Source organism: Triticum urartu, chromosome 5A (genome assembly GCF_056163025.1).
Source record: "Triticum urartu cultivar PI428250 chromosome 5A, HENAU_Tu73, whole genome shotgun sequence".
Taxonomy (NCBI): Eukaryota; Viridiplantae; Streptophyta; class Magnoliopsida; order Poales; family Poaceae; genus Triticum; species Triticum urartu.
In genome coordinates, this window is record NC_141877.1 from 53,352,207 (window position 1) to 53,372,710 (window position 20,504).

Below are 20,504 nucleotides of genomic sequence, written 5' to 3' on the forward strand. Positions count from 1 at the left end.
TAAAAAAACTGAAAAAGAAAATAGAAAACCCAAATAAACAGATGCAAAAGAATGTAAAAATAGTGAAAACCGATAAAGAAAAAAGAAAAGCAAAAAAACTAAGAAATAAACAAAACCGAAAAAGAAGGAAACAAAGAAAGAGAAGAAAAATGAATAAAAACCATGAAAGTAACAAAAAGCAACTAAAAGGAAAACGAAAAAAGAAGAAAAAAACCAAAGTATAATGACAAAAAACATAAAAAACGGAGAAAAACAAGGAAGAACAAAATAAAACGTAAAAACCCAGAAAACCCAAATAAAACAGAAGAAAAAAAAGAAAAAAACCTAGTGAAAAACGAGAAATGAAAAATAAAACCAAACAAAGGGACAAAGAAAAAGAAACAAAAAACCAAAAAATCGTGAAAGAAACAAAGAAAACCGTAGAAAAACAAAGAAAAAGGAAATAAAATAAAATTCTGTGAAAATCAAGAAAAATACCAAAAAATAGTGAAAAACTGAAGTTATAACAAAGAAAAAAGGCAGTGAAAAAAGAAAAGAACCAAAGAAAACAAAAAAGTAAAAAAAACGAAGAAAACCTATAGCAAGCGAATCTACAGCGAGTGTGAGCGAGCGAAGTGATCGAACCTACGCTAATAGGAGGTGCCATATGCTCACACACTTCAGCGAGAGTTTCTTCCGTCTCGCTTAAGGCCAGATATAGCTCTCGCGCCAGACATCCCGGTGATGACGAGTTGAAACTCGGGCCGGCTGCATAGGTGCACAATCCTTGCCCCTTAGGCCGGAGCTGTCGCGAGAGATGCCTCTCCTCCATATTTGGTTGCTTCTCTCCTCGCGGCGGCACGGCTGCGACATCCCTCATCGTCGGCCGGCACCGGCACCCTAATCGGAGTAGCAACTGGACACGATGATGGGGCCTGCCACCACAGCCGCTATCCCCGACGCCTTGCCACGGTCCCGGCCTTCGTTGCGAGGGACGCTGCCCGGAGATCTGACGTACAACTTCTGCAACTAGTTACATGTTGCTTCACATCCTGAAGCATCATTCACACCATGTCATGATGGGGTTGAAAGATGCCCTGTCACACTGCCCTTCAGTAGAGCCCTCGCCGTGGCAGTGTTGAAAGTCTTGCCTTCAGATCCCGTAATAAAATAAGGACAACCTTTTGTGTAATAACATCAAAAAAAAATAGTACATTGAGAAATTGTTATATTCTTCAGATATTTATTTCAAGCACGGTTTTGGTGAGTGGTGTCGAACTATCAGAGCTGCACGCTCTACGGGTATGGACAGACTGAGTCGACCGAAGAGTGCCTAGGGACCCCCTATGGCCCTATCTCTAACAATGGCAGAAATGTTTCTTATATTCCCAGGTGAAACTCGGTAATGCATCGTGTTCCATCTCTTAACAAACGTTTTATTAACATTGATGTGGATCAATATTAATCGGGAGCGTATGATTTTAGGTTAAAACAACCCGTTTACTGGCTGCTGTCTTTCTGCCAAGGAGTGATGTCTGTATCACACAACGCCCAAGGTCGATTTCCACTGAGCTTCTGAGTCCGGAATTTCCAACAGGATGGCATCGTTCTCGTTCCAAGATAGAGATTGCGCGGTATGAAACTCAACCATCAACAATTTGTGTGACTGTCTTTTTTTTTTATTTGTGTGACTGTCCACTATGTAAAATTGCGCAGAATGTAACCGCAACTATAAACATCCTCTGTTGTGGTCCGCCATTCCCTGTGTTTGGTGGTTTATGCCTAAATACTATGGAATCTATGTCTGGAGACGTTCGGATTGATCGATAAAGCTTGTTGTTCCCCTCATGAATTAATCTCTGGATATATTACCAGAATTATTAAAAATGTGTAGTGATATTTCAGCTACTACTTTTGCAGCTTACAGAAACAACTTCTGCATCCCCTCAAAAAATTTATATCCCCTAAAAACCAACATTTCCAGCATCTGTATGAGACATTGAATCATTTAGAAGCCAACCTGTGGATATGGCAGATGGTTCAATTTTCCATTTGTGTCGCTACACATAAATTTTTCATAGGATCTGACAGTTTGTTGCAAGCACAACTAATATTTAGGTAAATTTTTTTTAGAAAAGGAGGAAGATCCCCGACCTCTGCATCTGGACGACGCATGTAGTCATTTTATTAATTATTCACATAAAACCTTATAAAGTAATACAACAGTAAGACTAAAGTCACCGTCTAGGCAACATCTGTCGCTACTCCTATCTAATTGATGAAGGAATGCTGATAGTCTGGGTCTAATACCAAACAGACCTCGCAGCCAAACCTAACATCTAAAACCTGAGGTCCCATCCAGGACGCCTGCCGGGTATGGGGCACCCACCGGTCCGGCGCACTCCTCAATCAGGACGCCTGCCGGGTATGAGACCGCCGCAGCCACCTGCCACCAATTCATCTTCAGAGCTGTACTGATGCATCTACCTTGCCCGGTCTAGCTGCCGTTGATGCCAGACCGCGTCACCCTCCTGCGCGAGTCCATCTCCGCGTATTGGACGCCGAGTCACCACAACGTCATGCCGCCGTGATCCGCCGCCATCAATGAGTGAGATGACACACCGCTCCACCAAAGGATCCTTCCTCTGGTCCCTCGATCACGTGTGTACCTCCAAGAATGACGCTCCAAGGGGGGAACGACACCAGAGCGCCGCCGTCATCCGATCATCCGATTTAGGGTTTCCCCCGGAGGTAGCAGAGAGTGGCCTTGAACTTCTCCACAACGATGCCTTCAAGAAGGGAACGATGCAGATAGCACCGCCACCGCCGGCCTTGACAGTAGTCGAAAGCAAGTTTTCACCCAGATTTGTTTGAAGGAATCCAACTCCCGTGCACGGCCGCCGCCATCCCCAGGCTGAGCACACACCGCCGCCGGCACCTCCACGATGCCCAGAGGCCGCGAGACTCGCTGCCACCACGCCTGACAGGCAGCCACGGCCAGGCCCGAGCACCACCCAGATCCAATCTGGGGTTAAGAGCCCTAGGCCGCAGCCGCTGTCAAGGCGGCACCACCAGACGGGGACAAGCCCTCCAACCTGCCGCAAAGCGAGCCGCCGCCGGAGCTTCGAAGCGTCGTGCCACCAAGCCCACCGGGAGTGACTAAGCCGCCGCGAGGAAGAAGGGAAGCCGCGCCAGGGGAGAAGCCCCGCCGCCGCCGGCACTGCCTGGGCTTTGCGCAGCGGTGGCTCTCGGCGGCGGCGAGGGGGGGGGGAGGGTGGAGGGAGGCCGGCAGCGGGGGCGGCTAGGGTTCCCCCGTGTCGCCTCAGAGAGGGACGCGGGGGACGGGGCTTCAGGTTCAGGACCTTAAAATTTTGGGGAGAATTTAATTTCCCCGGCCACTGCACCGACTAAGGATGCATAGGGCCATTTTAGTATGAGTACCAAGATAAACATGGTCCTCATACTTTTTTTTAAATGAGTATCAAGATATTTTGGGATGAGTGGTTCCACCACATACCAAACTTGATTCTCAATAAATGGGGAAAACCCCTGTGCATCACCTGTCAATTCTAGAAATTGAACTCGGATTGTTAGGCTGCACAACCGCATGCCCAACCACTGAGCCAAGGCTCTCTTTGCATAAAAATGAGGGAGAATTTCACTTCCCCGGCCTCTGCACCAACTAGGGATGCATATGGCCATTTTTAGTATGAGTACCAAGATAAACATGGTCCTCAGATTGTTTTTAAATGAGTATTAAGATATTTTTTGATAAGTGGTTCCACCACACATCAAACTTGATCCTTAATAAATGGAGAAAAACCCCTGTGCATCACCTGTCAATTCTAGGAATTAAACTCAGGTCGTTAAACTAATATTTAGATGCCTCAGATTATATAGCTTGCAACTGGGAGTTGACAAATTTTTAGAGAAGGAAATTTGTTGCGGTTACAACTTGCGCATCAACACTTTTTTATTTTTTTTTGAGAAAATGCACATCAACACTTTGATGCATCTTATTAGTTATTACTCGTTGCATCGCTCGCAACATCCTGAAGCAGCATCGTCACATTCAGCAGGGCCTCTTGCAGAGGCAGCGCAGCCAGTTGCAAAACCCTCCCTCGGCGAAGCCCTCGATGCGGCAGTTGTCGACGCATGCGTGGTGCTCGCAGTAGAGGATGGGGCTCCTCTTGCTCAGCTCCGTGCATGTCCTGTTGTTGCCCTCAGATGGCCCTTGGGTGGGATCAGGACGAATGGCAGTACATCCTACAAAGAAAATGTGATTAACTTGTGTTAGTTCGATGAACCTTTCAACTATTTTGGCATGCAGTTTATTATAAATTTATAATCCTTTCACTCACATACCAGATCAGCAATAAACTGGTCTCGGAAAGAAAGAATATTAGAACATGGAGGAAGGATGCAGAGTGTCATATTTGTAAGAAAGAAAGAAGGCAAGACTGAGAAAGGAGGCAAATGCTTACCAGGAGGAAGTAGGAGTGGTGGCATGAGCAGTAGAAGCAAGCAAAAGCCTGCCGGTGGCACCATGAGCTTGAGCTTGAGTGCCGCCATGTCTCTCTCTGTCTCCCGCTCAACCAAGAAAGGGAGTAAGGAAGACCAGATTCAGAGGAGAGGGTGCAGATGCAGATAGGTTGGTAGTGCCATCATCCATCAACCCCTCCCCTTCTTATAGGCAGCCATGGATGGCTGAGAAGGAAAAAAGAGAGAGAGACAAATGTGAGTGGGATTATAATGCAACTATTATATCTTCAAGACGCGATAATGTGCTCTCATTTGGAAACCCTCTGAAAGAAGATGTGGTGGGAGGCTGCGCGTCTTCCAGAACTGGCGACTGACCAAAATTGTGGCGGCAGCTGCGGTTACGATGCTCTGCTATCTTCTTGCTCTTGTGCAGTCCCAGTGCGCGTTTTGAGCCGGGCCGTTGGACTTTGCACCCATAGATAGCAAGATGGATAGACTTTATTCCTCTGATCCTGAGCAATGACACGCAGATGGATAGATGCATGCATGTGATGTGTGTTCAGCAAAAGAGAGAAAAACAACGCGATCCATTTCCACAGGGTGGATGATCCTTATCTTCGTCTCTAAGAACATGATTGGTTTGCTGCCAATATTTGGCTAGCCAAATGTTGGAATTGCCAAATATTGGCAATACCAAGTCTTGCCAAATATTAGCAATTTTATGTGAGATAGGCAAGACAACTCGGTAATCAATCAGGTAGTAGCGAATATTTGGCACACTGCCAAACATTGGCATGCCTATTTTTGGCACCAAACCAATTATGCTCTAAATGCTAATGTGAATGATGGCGTACTATTACGCACATCATTCTTCATGGACATCTTCTCTAGAAACTTCCCTGGCTAAAGCAGTGTACAACACAACAGATAATTGCAAACCAAGCATTGTTGCTGCAATCCTGAAAATTTGTTCGACGCCACAACCAGTGACTGTTTTTTTTTTCTTTTTGAGAAGGAACCAGTGACTGTCTTGTCAAGCCTTGTTCGTATTTATGAACTTTCTTTCAAATTTGCGGGCGCACACCCCCATGACTGAGCGGGTTGGCCCACTTAGGACTGCCCAGGTAGCGCTGTTTTCTGCCGGTTTCCACTAGGGCCGGTTTCATGTGTTTTTCTTTTTCTGATCCTTTTTTGTTTGGGTTTTTCTTTCCCCTTTTTCTTTTTCTTTTTTATTTTTCTTTTTTCTTTTAATTTCCATGAAAATTTCTGTCTAAATTCCTTATTTTTTTCAAATTCATGACCATTTTCGTATTTATGAACTTTATTTCAAATTTTCAAACTTTTTCAAATTCATGAACATTTTAAAATCTATGAACTTTGTTCAAATTTGCAAACTTGTCTCAAATCCGTGAACCTTGTTCAAATTTGTGAACTTCTTTCCAATCCTTTAATTTTTTTTAAAAAAATCCATGAACTTTTTGTTAAACTTGTGAATATTTTTTTAATCCATGAACATTTTTTCAGAATCAATGTTTTTTAGTTTGCAAAAACAATCAAATCCAAGAATATTTTTAAGTTTTCATGAACATTTTCAGAACAGTGAACTGGTCAACATGTCAAAGGTGAACCAGTCAACCAATCAACTCTTTTTTTAGCAACAGTTGGCATAGAGTGTGAACTCTTTACCACCGCACACGTGCATGAGCCGTCGATCCTTTTTTGGGAGGGGGGAGGGACGAAGAGTGCTCCTCGTCAGCGTGCAGTGCCAGTGTGTCTGGGAGCGAACACGCAGGTCGTCGGGCAATCATGTATGAGAGGAGCGAGGCAAGGGAGCTAGCGAATGTTTAGGCCATGGCCCGCTAGGATTGCGTGCGAGCGCCGGCACACTACGAGGATCCACAATGTTGAGTTTCTCTGCCTCTAAGGTCGCCTCTAAGGCTTTTGAGGTTGCCTTCATACATTTGTGAAGTTTACTTTAAATACCTCTAAGCTTAGAGGCTACCTCCAGTGATTAAACTTTCAAACGGCCCCACTTGTAAGAGGGAGAGAGGAACAAGGAGAGAGAGGATTCTAATATTCTTTTACTCTTAATGGGTCCACCTTAGAGGCTGGTTTGGAGTCACAGACATTGGAGATTATATTGCTCATATTAGAGGCAAGGATATGTGACCCACGTTAGAGGTAGTGTTGCTTCTATACACTAGTGGCGCTCTAACGGGCGCCAAAGGTGGTGATTAGGAACACTCAGACAAGCAACGGTCGGCTCGCGTGTGGTTGGCCAGAGACTGCAACAAAGCATGCATGAGTTTAGGACCAATCCCATGAGACTGAGGTGAACGTCTAGGTTTCGAGCAAAGGAGTCGGGGTAGTTGTATCTCGTCTAGGCCAATCCTTTTAGTTTTCTTTCTCATAGACCAAGCCTAGAGGAGCCCTCGATGAGAGCGAGGGTAGGTGGGTGGGCACAGTCAGCACCATGCGTGATGTGTTCCTCGCTTCGGTTTTCTTCTTTCCTTGTTATTTTTTTCAATGGTTTTCAGTGTATGGTTTATTGTTTTGGCTTCTTACTTTTCATTTATTTTCCATTTTCTCCTTTTCAGATATATTTTCCTTTTTTCATGTTTTTATAGTGTTTTCAATATGTGGTAAACAGTTTCTAATACACTGATATTTTAAGCACACTCTAAAAAAATTAGTATATGGTGAACATTTTTAAAAAATACACAATCAACAGTTTTTTAATGTACGATGGGTTTTTAAAATTATATGATCAGCATTTTCTAAATAAACACTCAACATTTTCTAATATACGGTGAACTTTTTAATAAAGAGAGATACGGTGCAGCGTCTAAGATATAGTTATATTTTCCGTAGGGATTTAAATATCTAGGTCCTTCAAAACAATAACCAGTGTTTTTGGGGGTGAAGAGTCGAAAAAAAGCTAAAAGAAAAAACCGTGCATGGGGAGAGTGGGCCGGCCCATTTGCCCTAGCTCCAGGCGGAGCCTCCTCTATTCGCCGCTTGTGAGCGTCTAATAAGCCAGCAGCATGTTTCTTAGAGCATCTTCAACAGGCACGCCAAACTAGCGCCGCGCCGCAAAATCCCATCTTTTAGCGCGCGCGCAACCGGAAGAGCTGCTCCAGCGGGCGCGCGAAAACTGCGCACGCGGAGAGTGGGCCGGCCCATTTGCCCTAGCTCCAGGCGGAGCCTCCTCTATTCGCCGCTTGTGAGCGTCTAATAAGCCAGCAGCATGTTTCTTAGAGCATCTTCAACAGGCGCGCCAAACTAGCGCCGCGCCGCAAAATCCCACCTTTTAGCGCGCGCGCAACCGGAAGAGCTGCTCCAGCGGGCGCGCGAAAACCGCGCACGTGGAGAGTGGGCCGGCCCATTTGCTCTAGCTCCAGGCGGAGCCTCCTCTATTCGCCGCTTGTGAGCGTCTAATAAGCCAGCAGCATGTTTCTTGGAGCATCTTCAACAGGCGCGTCAAACTAGCGCCGCGCCGTAAAATCCCATCTTTTAGCGCGCGCGCAACCGGAAGAGCTGCTCCAGCGGGCGCGCGAAAACCGCGCACGCGGAGAGTGGGCCGGCCCATTTGCCCTAGCTCCAGGCGGAGCCTCCTCTATTCGCCGCTTGTGAGCGTCTAATAAGCCAGCAGCATGTTTCTTAGAGCATCTTCAACAGGCGCGCCAAACTAGCGCCGCGCCGCAAAATCCCACCTTTTAGCGCGCGCGCAACCGGAAGAGCTGCTCCAGCGGGCGCGCGAAAACCGCGCACGTGGAGAGTGGGCCGGCCCATTTGCCCTAGCTCCAGGCGGAGCCTCCTCTATTCGCCGCTTGTGAGCGTCTAATAAGCCAGCAGCATGTTTCTTAGAGCATCTTCAACAGGCGCGCCAAACTAGCGCCGCGCCGCAAAATCCCACCTTTTAGCGCGCGCGCAACCGGAAGAGCTGCTCCAGCGGGCGCGCGAAAACCGCGCGCGCGGCATACGTAGTCCAGCGCGCGGGCCGAAACGCAATCGCGCGCCGCTTATTTGCTGTGCCCGCTCCCGCGCGCTGGACTCTCGCGCGCTCGCTCGCACCTCCCCCCCTCCAGCCGCGCCGCCACCGCCGACCGCGCCACCCGGCGACCGTTCCGGCGCTTCCCCGGTCTATCCCCGCCCCGCGCGCGCTTTCTCCGGCCCCCCTCTAGGCCCGCCGCCCTGCGCGCGTGTTGGTCAGCCGACGAACAGCGCGGGCGCGCTCGCTGCCGCTCGGCGCCCGCTAGGTGTTCGATAAAACGCCTAGAAGGTATGTATTGCTCAAAAGCCATGAATTTCATGCATGTTGATTGTAGTTTTTTATTTATAGCATAGTATTCAACATTGTAGATGAGTTCATCGTATGATTCTTCCGAACGATAAACTGTTGTTGAACTATTTGTATTGTTGAACTATTTACTGTGTTTAATTGCACTATTTGTTGTATTGAACGATAAACTGTTTGTTTGAGTTGTAATAAACGAAATTGAACTATTTATTTTTGTTTGTTTTTAATTTTTTTGGTTTTGTTTTTGAATGTATATGTTGTTTGTGCGAGTCGCGCGCGCTGCATTTTAACGCGGCTGCTGGAGCCAGCGCTGCGCGCCGCGCCAAATCAGATGATGCGTGCGCGACATACGTATTTTTTATGCGCGACGCGACCGGCGGCGTCTGTTGGAGATGCTCTTAGGGCGGCAGACGAAATCTCGTGCGCCGCCGCCTTTCTGCCCCCCGTTCATCCAGCAGCCTCAGATCTCCGCCATATTCCACATCTTCGACGGCCCCGCAACAGGCTGTTTGCAGAACCAATCCGGACGGCCCTAGATGTAAAATCTGGAACTGGAGCCATACGGGATTTGATCTTGCTGCTGCAGGTACACATCAACTTCCAATTTCTTCTCGTTTCTCGATGAAGAAAATCGCAGCCATGCTTCTTTTTTTTTTGAACAACTCATTTCTTTTGATTGTACTCAGGGTACTGGGTGGGTTAGCTGGGCGAGGGCCGAGGGAGGGAGGGACGACGGTGATGAATCGCCAGTTCGCCAACATGATAGTGCGCGACGGCGGCAGGGGAGTCTACTCCCTGTGCCGTTTCGACCTCGCGCGGCATCTCTTCCACCCTTCCACAGCAGCCGCACAAGCAGCAGCTTCTGCAAAAGCGAATGAGAAGAAGGGATTGTTACTGCCAACGACCTCGAGTTCTCGATGACTCCGGCCATGGCCGGCTCGCCGTACATGCATTTCTTCTCGCTGCTGAGAGGGCAGGCAGAGGCAGAGGGCTCCGTCATGTTCGTCCCGTGTTACGACAACCCCGTCATGTACGACGTCGACAAGGAGTCCGTCGCCGGCGTGCCCCTGCCCAGCTTCCCCAAGCACAGCGACTCCATCTCCATGTCCATGGCCGGGCCTCGGGGACGCGTCAACCGCCGGTACGACGACGGCGGCGGCCAGCAGCAGCTCTATGTCATAACCAGAGGAAATGGCTACGATGGCTTCTTCGAGGTGTTGAACTACACGAGGACCGGCTTCCCTTGGTACGGTCGATCTCATGCTGGGCCCCTGTGGTGGAGCTGGAAGCCTCTGCCCTCCCCGCCGCTCTACTCGCCGGACATCGGCAGGAAAGTGTTCTCCCCCTCCGCGGCGGCGGTGGTGGACGACACGACGATCTGCGTGTCGTCCGTGGACGCCGGCAGCTCCTGCGCCTTCGACACGGCCAGGGGCGAGTGGAGGCAGGCTGGCCGCTGGGTGCTGCCCTGCGACGGCGCGGCGGAATACGTCCCCGAGCTCGGCGTCTGGTTCGGCGTGGAGCACGCCAAACGCAACCCAGACCACTTCCTGCGCGCCTTTGACCTCTCCTCCTCCTCGCCGCCGGTGGTGCGGCAAACCTGGAGCTACCTCGACCGCCTGCCCGGCGAGTGGCTGACGTCGCAGAGGCACCTGGTGAACCTGGGCGCGGGCAAGTTCATCGCCACCAGCTTTCAGAGCATCGAGAGGCACCCAAGCTCATGGGGCTACCGTTCTGACGACGGGCTGGACGATGACGTAGTGCTCCATGACCTCATCGTCTTGACAGGAGTGGAGGTGGTGCGCCGTGGCGATGAGCTCCACATGATCAACCACAAGCGCAAAATTTACAGGTTCCAAGACGATTCCATTATCCACTGCGTGTTCTGAGTCAGGGACTGGACCGATCCAAACGAAAATTTGCATGATGTGCATTTATGCATTCTTGGAGATCATTGCTATTTTTTTTGTTGGAGTTTGAAGATTGTTGTAGATGCCTTCATCGTGTTAGTGTTGATCTCCTCTTAGTTGGTCCAACGGCCAACTGGACCCTTGACTCAGTCCTGATCGGGGACACTCAACTCAACTGGGTTGCGGGCCCCTGTCGCGCAGCTCCATATAAGGGAGGTGGGGGCCACGAGTGCAGAATGCCGAAGAATGGTTCGCACCCCACCTGCCCTGCCTACTGATCGAGGCGGAGCTGACAGCGACGGGAAGCTCCGCCACCGCTATCTCTCTGTCCACTCATCGCCGTCGTCACCATCCTACCATGGCCACTGGCGGCAGTTCAACGCACCAGGAGAAGGCAATACCTATCAGTACTACTGAAAATCTCAGGCCGATCCGATCCAGAGGGATCTATCAATGGTATCAGAGCCACACTTTGGCTGAGTTTTTCGGGTAGCAAAAGAAATCAGAGATAGAAAGATCCCTCCCTTCCCCCCAAGAACCCTAGACAGGGCAAAGTGCATCACCGGAGAAGGGCCTCAGGTCTCACCGGAAAAGTAGCGCCGCCGCAAGGCCGCGCCGTCCCTCTTGATTCAGATGCGCATCGGCAAGCCGAGGCATCTGAAAGAAGGACATCACCCAGCAAAGGGCAAAGGGGGCACCGCAGCCACGCCGTTCGACGGCGGCGCGCTTCTGCTAAGGAAACGCGTCACCGGCGAAGGGGAGGCAACGGCGCTACGGTTCGTCGTCGTCCATCGGGTGCTGCAAGAGGCCGAGGACGGCGCATCTCTCTCTGTCACGGGAGAAGAGGAAGGGAAAAGTGAAGAAACGGAGATCGCGCGGCACCGTGCCGACGCCGTTGCCGGCGGACGGCGGGGCCCTAACCCCCTTGCCACTCTGCCTCTTTCGCTCTTCTTCTCTGTCGCGGGAGGCGGAGGAAGAAGGGGATTGAGGAAGGGAAAGGAAGAGGACGCGCACGCTGCATGGTGCCTTTCGCCGCCGCCGCCGGCGGCCGGACAAGGCAGCCGGGGCGCAGCTCCTTGCTCACGCCAGTGGGAGAGGAGCGATCGGGCGAGAGAGATGAGAGCGACGCGTGCGGGATCGGTTCGATCCGGGTGACCGTGTCGCTGGTTTTGATCCAGCGAGAACAGCGGTGCGCCGTTGGATCGTGATCAACGGCCCTCGTGAAACCCTAGTCCTGCCCCGGGCCAAGTGGGCCGGAAAAAAAAGTGGAGGAGGCTAGCAGCCGGCCACTGGGCGCGAGCTGGGCCGACGCCGCAGCCGCGGGTGGCCTAGGCCGAGTTGAGGCTGTCGTTTTTGTTTAATTTATTTTTTGTCCTGTTTTTTGGGCAAATTACAGTACAATTTTCTGTTCAAAATAATCCAACGAAAATTTGTTCAGAAAATAGAATAGTAAACAGGAAAAAGTTTCTGAAAATGAAAATAGAAAAATTTCAGAAAAAGAAATGTTCATGAATTTTATAAAGAAAATTAAAAAGTTCATGATTTTTTATTCGGTCAAAGAAAAGTTTATATAAAGATTAAAAAGTTTGTGAATTTTTATTCACGTTTTTCCGCTGCATAAATAATTAATAGTGCTCTTTTACAAAGAAAATAAAAGTTTAGATAGAATTAAATTTAAAGAGCACATTAAAGTGATTATTAAAATGAATATGATTATGTTATTTTTATGACCAATGTTGTAAATAACATGATCATGTTTTATTATTGAAACTAAATGTGCATTTATTTCTATTTTTGTCCAACGGTTATATAGTTTTAATTGCATAAACAGTAAAGGCCTATGCGGGCGGGTGCATATTGACCATGGGTCAATTTTGCGGCTGGGCCGCATGCACAAAGTACACCTTGTCAGTCAAAGTCTATTCTTTCAGAAGCATATTTTTGATGAATTATTGATCTCTACTCAAATTGAACCAACGAGATATTTGTTTAGAGATTACAAAAGTAACACAAATGCTTCTGAATAGTATGTTTTTTTTCACGATCTAAAGATGATTTAATTATGATAGTACAGATGAGTTTTTTCCTGTGTGGGGAAACAACTTTTAAGCTTAAAGTTCATAAAGGCTTCCGCTGTTTTAAGTGAAAGAAAAGTTGAGCATTAGTTTGTTCTTACAGTTAAATCCATAAAGATGAGAAATTCTCAAAGAAGAGAATTTTAAAATTAATTATGATGTTGTCGTTTAATGATCATAGCTGATGATGACAACATTATTATATGATATTCGCAAATCCTGTTTTTGCCCAACGGTGATCTAGGATTCAAAGTACAAGAATATCATATGTTTTAATTTTGATCAATGTTAAATTAAAATACAATATTTTTCCTGGAAGAGAGAAATTTTGCAAACAACAGTTGATTTCCATCAACGCTACAGTTAAAGTTTTAGTACTTATTCGGCTGCACTGCTGATGTTAAGAAAGAAAAATCGAGCGTCGTTCTGATTTTTTCTCGGTACGATAAAAGACAAAAGGGAACGAATATGTTCCGGAAATGAGTTATCATTTCTCTCTCTCTAAAGTTTTCATGATGTTTCAGTTTGTTATTTTTTCTGATTAAATTGGAACCAACGAGAAAATTTAATCGGGAAAATAAAGTATAAGTGCATTTTTTGAAGTCATTATGACTAAAGGTAATCAACATATTGTCCTTCAATAGTGATTGAAATAAATAACATGTATGTTCAGTTTGACCAACGTTGAATTAAATATGTGCGTTAGCAGTGCATTGATTGTTAACAATGCATTTAAAGTTTAATACCACATGTCGAAAAAGTTTTGGCACTTGTGTCATTCATAACTTTGGATGGCAAAGAAAGTTTTTGCGAGGACTCATGTACTACTTCAGTATCACATAAAAATGAAGAAGTCTGGGGGAGCTTTTAAAGCTATCCAAACAAATCCCATGCATTTCCATAGTGTCATGCTGGACAGTGACTTCGAAAGAGCCGAAGGACAAAATAAAGTTGTATACGAACAGAAGTCAAGATTGCAAGCATAACTTGCAAAAGTGTACCAATATCAAGAACTCTGATGAGTTCTTGAAAGTGCAATAGAATAAAGAACTCTGATGAGTTCTTGAGGGGAATGAGGAAATAGTACTCCCATTGTTCTTGCATGACTTGATCATGTGACCACACCAAGTAATAAAAGACTCCTCGTTCACAAGTGTTACAAATAGTTTCGAAATTATGGCCGCAAAGTAGTTTGTGCCATATTTCGAGGGGGAGAAAGATTAGGAAGATAAGAAATTCTCCTCAAAATTGAATACGATGCATACAATGTATGTTTAAAGTAAGAATGATCTATTAAAGAAGAATATGATCGAAAAGGGAGTACATCGCTCATATCATTGATACCCCAAATCAAATAAACCCAAACGGAAGCTAGTAAATATACCATCATTACAATAGATGGGATAATCTGGGGAGTAAAGTATGTTGAGAACTAAAGCTTGAAGAGAAGTGGGACCATATGTTCACTTCGAATGATTCAAGCACAACAATTGTTTCGGCGTTGTATGAACGACATAAGTTGAGATGACAACAGATGTACAACACCTATCGTTAACTCTTCAAAAGAAAATAAAGTCAAGGGAACTCTTGTTACTCAAGACTCTGTAGTATCAACCATCTCTTGGCAATGGAAAATAGAAACAACCCCAGATAGAAAATAAAGTGATTCCGCCTTTTTTGGTGAAGCCATGAGAGGCGCTCATTCGTCGAAATGGCAAGAACCATGGAAGACGTCATGAGACCTAGAAATTCCTACTCGTTTTGGAACAAAGAATAAGTTCCCAACGGAGCCAAAACAGTAGGCTGTAATAGGTCTACAGGATTAAACTGTGACTCCTGAGGGAATATGAAAAGCCACTAAGCGCGACTTGTGGCAAAAGGCTTTATGCAAAGAAAAGATAAGTGATAATGAGACATTATATGCAGTCTCATAAAAGGATTGTCTTAGAATCACAATGGCATTAGTGGCATACTAATATTTTGGAATTGCATCAGTTGGATGTAGAAACAGCATCTCCCAAAAGGAGATTTGTATGAGAAAACCCTTACACAACACAACCCAAGGGTTTTGTTGTGAAAAGAAAAGAAAAATATGGGATGCCACATGAAGAAATCCATTTATGGATCAAAGCACGCCACTGAACAGTGGCATCTAAAGATTAAAGAGGACGAAGAGAAGTTTTGGGTTTTAAGGAAGGTCAGGATGAAAAATTGAATATTTGCAAAGTTCAAAGATGGGAAATACTTTTCCCGCTTTCGACGTGTAGATAATGTACTACTTACTAGTAGTGATGTTCAATCTACCGTTGAAGAAAAAGAAGATTATTTGTGACATCAAGTCATGATCACAGTAACCTCAATGAAGGTCTATTCGCCCAAAGAATGGAAATTCACCGGGATAAAAGAAGAGGGGTATTAGGATTATCGCAAAAAGCATACTTAGAAAAGGATTCTAATGAGATATAGTATGCATGCGAGTAAGTTTATGCCCGTCTTATAGTCAAGGGTAATAGTTTGGGAATATTAAGTATTCCAGGAACCAATACGAGATCGATCAAAAGAAAGAGGTTCCATGTGCTTTAGCTGTTGGAAGCAAAATCAGTGCTATTTACCCTGACATAGCTCAATTATCCGGGAGATTTTTGGCAGAAGTCCAGTCCAGCAATAGATCACTGGAATGGAGTTAAAGAACGTTTTGCAATCTTACAAAGTATTGTAAGCCTCATGCTAAATAAGAAAGGGACACATACTCTCAAAAGGTTGTGAGTAAAAGAACTAAGTTTTGGCGGGATGTTTAGTGAAGCCCACACTAGTAGCTAAACACTCGTACCTTTGGAGTTTTATTGTGGAAAAGCTCCAAAAGCAAAATAGTTGCGGTGTCATGAGTTATGTATACCGCAAAGTATAGCATGATATGAGGCTACATGACAGGCTAAATGGTTAAAGAAAACCTTACCCGGAATTGATGATGATATGCAACAGCAATATATCATCCAAGTATTTTATCTCCTACATCAACATGTCAGGTGTACTGCCAAACACATTGACAAAGAGTTATATGTTGTGAAGGAGAAAATCGAGAATCATATGATAGCACTAACGGTGTAAGTACCAAACAGATGCTTACAGATCTACTTATCAAAGGCCTACCACCCAGCGTGTTAAGAGAACATGCAGTCGACATGTGAATTATGGGAGGTCTGTGATTTCTGGATTACTAAAGGGCCCAAAGAAAGGTTAAGGTCTTGTTTCAATACAGAAAGATGCATTGTGGCTGTTAATCTGACGGTAACTGATAACTGTTATGACGAGGCACGCCCTACGTATTGATCTGCACTGAGACAAGGACCAAGAGCAAATCAAGAGAAAGTCAAAAGAGTTACGTCAAAGTGTGAAGTTAAAAGTATAAGGTGAGATCAAGGGGGAGAATGTTAGTGTTGATCTCCTCTTAGTTGGCCCAACGGCCAACTGGACTCTTGACTCAGTCCTGATCGGGGACACTCAACTCAACTGGGTTGCGGGCCCCTGTCACGCAGCTCCATATAAGGGAGGTGGGGGCCACGAGTGCAGAATGCTGAAGAATGGTTCGCACCCCACCTGCCCTGCCTACTGATCGAGGCGGAGCTGACAGCGACGGGAAGCTCCGCCACCGCTATCTCTCTATCCACTCATCGCCGCCGTCACCATCCCACCATGGCCACTGGCGGCAGTTCAACGCACCAGGAGAAGGTAATACCTATCACTACTACCGAAAATCTCAGGCCGATCCGATCCAGAGGGATCTATCACATCGTAGTCCCAGTCCAGTAGGCTTGGGCCAACTCTGAACATAAATGTTGGGCGACTCGGGCCGCTTCCTGACAAGCCATCGTCTCGGCGAACCAAGCGTGAAAGCACACGGCGGCCTTGTACACTCACAAAACAAGAATAGAACACCTCTGAGGAAGAACGCAGTGTCATCTGTATATTGTTGAAATCAGATAGATGTTGTTTTTTAAGCAAAGGATATAAGAAGAAATATGCAGATATAGGCTATTAATGCATGTCATCATCAATACCTTCTTATAGGGAGCCAGGGATGGTTGAACAAGATTTTTTTTTAAAGGTGACTGTGATTATGATGCAATTGATAATGATATTATATCTGGATGACCTGGTGATGTGCTGCCATTTGGAAACACTCTGAAGAAAAAGATATGGAGGAAATTACCGTGGACACATGAACATGCGAGTCTTCCAGAATCAGCAGCAACGGTAATGATCCTTGTTGTTTTCTGGGTTTTGTGCAGGTTCGGCTTGGGCTTTGCACCCGCAGATAGATAGATCATATAGGAGTAGATAGATCATATAGATAGATAGAAATTCCTTTTCAACAGGAACGAAATGAAAACAGCGGAACAAGCGATCCATTTCCGCAAGCTGACGACCAATTTTATTTTCAACTGCTCATCTCGACGGCTCGCCTTAGCTAACATCTTATTACACCCCGGCCCGAAGCAATGCGCCGTCGCTGGCGGCTCAGCAGTTTTTGTTGCAGAAGCAGAGTATCTTGTAGGGGTCGAAGTAGCTCCCCTGGCACACCCCGCTACCGTAGCCCTCCACTTGGCAGTGCTCCACGCATCGGCCGGTCTCGCAGTTGGGAGAGTCATAGGTCTTGCTCAGCTCCTTGCAAGCCGCCCCTTGAGATCCTGCAGGTGAAGGACAGCATAACATCATCAGATTTCCTTTTTTTTCTTCTTTGCACGATGAGAAAAGGACAGCATAACATCTGCTCAGGAACAGGAACACCGATGAAGTGCCGTGTTCTTCAGATGGATGAATTTCTTTCAGGCAAGGCTTACCAGGGAGCAAGAGGAGCGGCATGATCAGCAGAAGCAGGCACAGGCCTGGCACCATGAGCTTGGGCGCCGCCATCGCCATGTCTCCAAGGAATGAAGGAATGAAGGGGGGAGGGAAGGAAGGAAGGGGCTAGGAGAAGGCGCAGATCCAAACTGGTGAGTGGCGTCTCTTCTTATAGCCAGCCATGGAGGATGAGACCTTAGGATGCATTTACCTGCTGCTGCGTAATCCAAAATGTTGTGCTGTGCATTGGAAAGCAATCTGCTGGGAATTTACTGAAAATATATGGACCATTTAAAGCCCACATGCTGAAAAGATACGGGGACAGCTTATACTCCTCTCAGTCACACACTCCTCATTTGAGCAGAATGAGAGAGATTTTAAGATGGTCCCTTTTAATTACCTTCTAAGAAAGTATTGACCAGAATAAGAGAGAATTTAAGAAATAAGCGAGAATTTAAGATGGTCCCTCTTAATCACCTTCTAAGAGAGAATATTAGGGGGTGAAGTGCTAATCACCAACAGTTCCAGGTGAAGGAAGACACTATGGTATGATCTCACTGCATAATAGATAGTTATAACCAGATTGAAATACTTTTAATGTTTGTGTCTACTGGAGATTGGTCTTTGGATGTTCAAGTAACACTAGAGATGGATTCACATACAAACAATCGAGTAGACATAATCATGTCACAGCAGCTATGTCCATATCTCTGCATTTGTAGCATGCTCTGTTTTGATTCCAATAATACAAGAGACAAAGGCATCAGTCTCTACTTATTCACACCAATAAAAGATTTCATCAGCAGAGAGGACCATCAAGAGCTTAATATGATTCCTGCTCATCAGGATGAACCCAAAAGGGAGGCAGACTATTGCAACTTCACCTTTATTATACTGATCTGCTCTTCACGGCAAATACGACATAGAAGTTCACATGTACACTTCCTTATAAACACACAACAGTATTATTACTTCACAAGCATCATCAGCAGGGTTTCCTGCAGAAGCAGACTAAGGCGAGAGGTTCTAAGGCGACGAACTCACACCACCCACGAGGGAAGCCCTCGTTGCGGCAGTGCTCAGCGCATGGGTTGTCCGCACAGTGAAAAGTAGTGTAGGTCTTGCTGAACCACTTGCAATAATCGCCTGCTTCAGATCCTGCAGTCAAAACAAGGACACCATTTTGCTTAGCAGCATCAAACAAAGAATAGAACACCGAGAAACCGTTATATTCTTCAGATAACTATTTCAGGGAAGGCTCACCAGGAAGCAACAGGAGTGGCATGAGCAGCAGCAAGCACAAGCCTGGCATCTTGATCTTGGAGACCTCCATGTCTTCAAGAATAAACATCCAAGGGAGAAATGAAGCTAGGGGAGAGGAGACGGTACAGATTCAAATAGGTTAGTGCCTTCTCTTCTTATAGTCATGGATGGCCAGACCATATAAAAAAACTATGTAGAAAACAGAGAGTATGATGCAATTATATCTTGAAGATGCATTTCTTTCTGGATAATGTAATCATGTGTTGCACCTTCAAAGTTCATAGCAATCTTGAGACTTTTATGGATGAAAACAAACATAGGGATGATGCAGCTCGGTTTTGTATACATTGGCAGATGCTGGAATTTTTGGTCTAGATAGAGCTGACCCATTTTTTTTCCAAAAAGAAGGATAACCCCCGGCCTCTCTGCATGCAGCGATGCACACAACCATTTTTTTATTAATTATCCAACAAAGCCTTACAAAGTAATACAACAATTATTCTGAAGCCACCTTCCTGACAACCCTGCAGGCAACATCTGTCGCTACTCCTACCAACTTGATGAAGGTGGTGCACATGATCAGGGCCGCCTGCCCATACCTCACACCAATCTGCCCAACAGCGGGTGATAAACCAGTCCAGTGGGCTCTCAGTGGGCACCGCATAAGCACGCTCCAGAGGCTGCCACCACCATCTTTCGCCGATCCATCTTCAGAATTGGTATCAATGCATTGACCTTGCCAGGCTGCCGTCGACGCCGCCACGCCGGCTGACGACGCCACCTCCCTACGCATGTCTATTATCACGCATTCGTCGCCAAGACCCTGTTGCGCTACGCCACTGAGACTCCACGTCGTCGATGCGTCAGATGCAACGCTGCTCCACCACTGAAACCGTCCACTGGTCCCTCGAGCCGATGAACACCTCCAAGAATGACGCCCCCAAGGGGGGAACGATACATGAGAGCCATCATCATCCGGTCGACTGATCAAGGGTTTCTCCTGGAGGTAGCGGAAGGATGTGGGAGCTTGACCTCGATGATTCCTTCAACAAGGAGATGACGCCTAGGGCTTCGCCATCACCAACTCCAGCCACCGGTCGAAGATAATATCTTCACCCGGATCTTTCCCACGAGTTCCCAATGGACAACCTGCGCACCGGCCAGACCACCTTCAAAGCCCTAGATCTGGCCGCCCAGATCTAGTGACTACCCAACAGCACTGTCACCGCGGGAGCCCTGACACTCCGGCCACTGCCAGCGTGCGCCACCACTGGTGCCTGGGGGGAAGGGCCGCAACCCCACCGCGCTGAATCGCGAGAGCTGCTGGGAAGGATCCCGCTCCTGATCTTCATTGTTGCTGAGCCGAACCAACCGGAGCCAAAGCCACCAGATGGCCGAAGCAGCTCCGCCTTGGACTTGGTCACCACCATGCCATGCCGCCGAGGGCCACCTCAACTTCACCTGCCGCCACCAACCAGAGCCCCCCCGGGGATCTAGGCCAAACGTCACTGCCGCCACGCCCAGCCACAACCCTACTTTCGGCCATCGATCCCCACTAGCGCCATAGCAAGCGCCGCCGCCGGGAGCCGCCGCACCGTCGTGGGCCGAAACGAAGGCCACACCCCCATGAATATGGCTACCTTGTGCCATCCTTCG

At 46.9% G+C, this 20,504-nt stretch overlaps 2 protein-coding genes and 1 pseudogene across 2 annotated transcripts; 1 reads left to right on the plus strand and 2 right to left on the minus strand.

The window, feature by feature from the left end:
* Positions 1–3,871: 3,871 nt before the first annotated feature.
* On the minus strand, positions 3,872–4,652 carry LOC147967980 (uncharacterized). The gene is made up of 2 exons (XM_087522605.1): positions 4,464–4,652; positions 3,872–4,245 (listed from the first exon to the last, which is right to left on the minus strand). The coding sequence occupies exons 1-2, from the start codon at positions 4,549–4,551 to the stop codon at positions 4,052–4,054; spliced, it is 282 nt and encodes a 93-aa protein (XP_087378731.1). The 5' UTR covers positions 4,552–4,652; the 3' UTR covers positions 3,872–4,051.
* Positions 4,653–9,305: 4,653 nt separating this feature from the next.
* Positions 9,306–10,647, plus strand: LOC125555601 (uncharacterized; annotated as a pseudogene).
* Positions 10,648–17,072: 6,425 nt separating this feature from the next.
* On the minus strand, positions 17,073–17,747 carry LOC147967981 (uncharacterized). Its single transcript, XM_087522606.1, has 2 exons — positions 17,585–17,747; positions 17,073–17,431 (listed from the first exon to the last, which is right to left on the minus strand). The coding sequence occupies exons 1-2, from the start codon at positions 17,661–17,663 to the stop codon at positions 17,262–17,264; spliced, it is 249 nt and encodes an 82-aa protein (XP_087378732.1). The 5' UTR covers positions 17,664–17,747; the 3' UTR covers positions 17,073–17,261.
* Between the last annotated feature and the right edge of the window lie 2,757 nt (positions 17,748–20,504).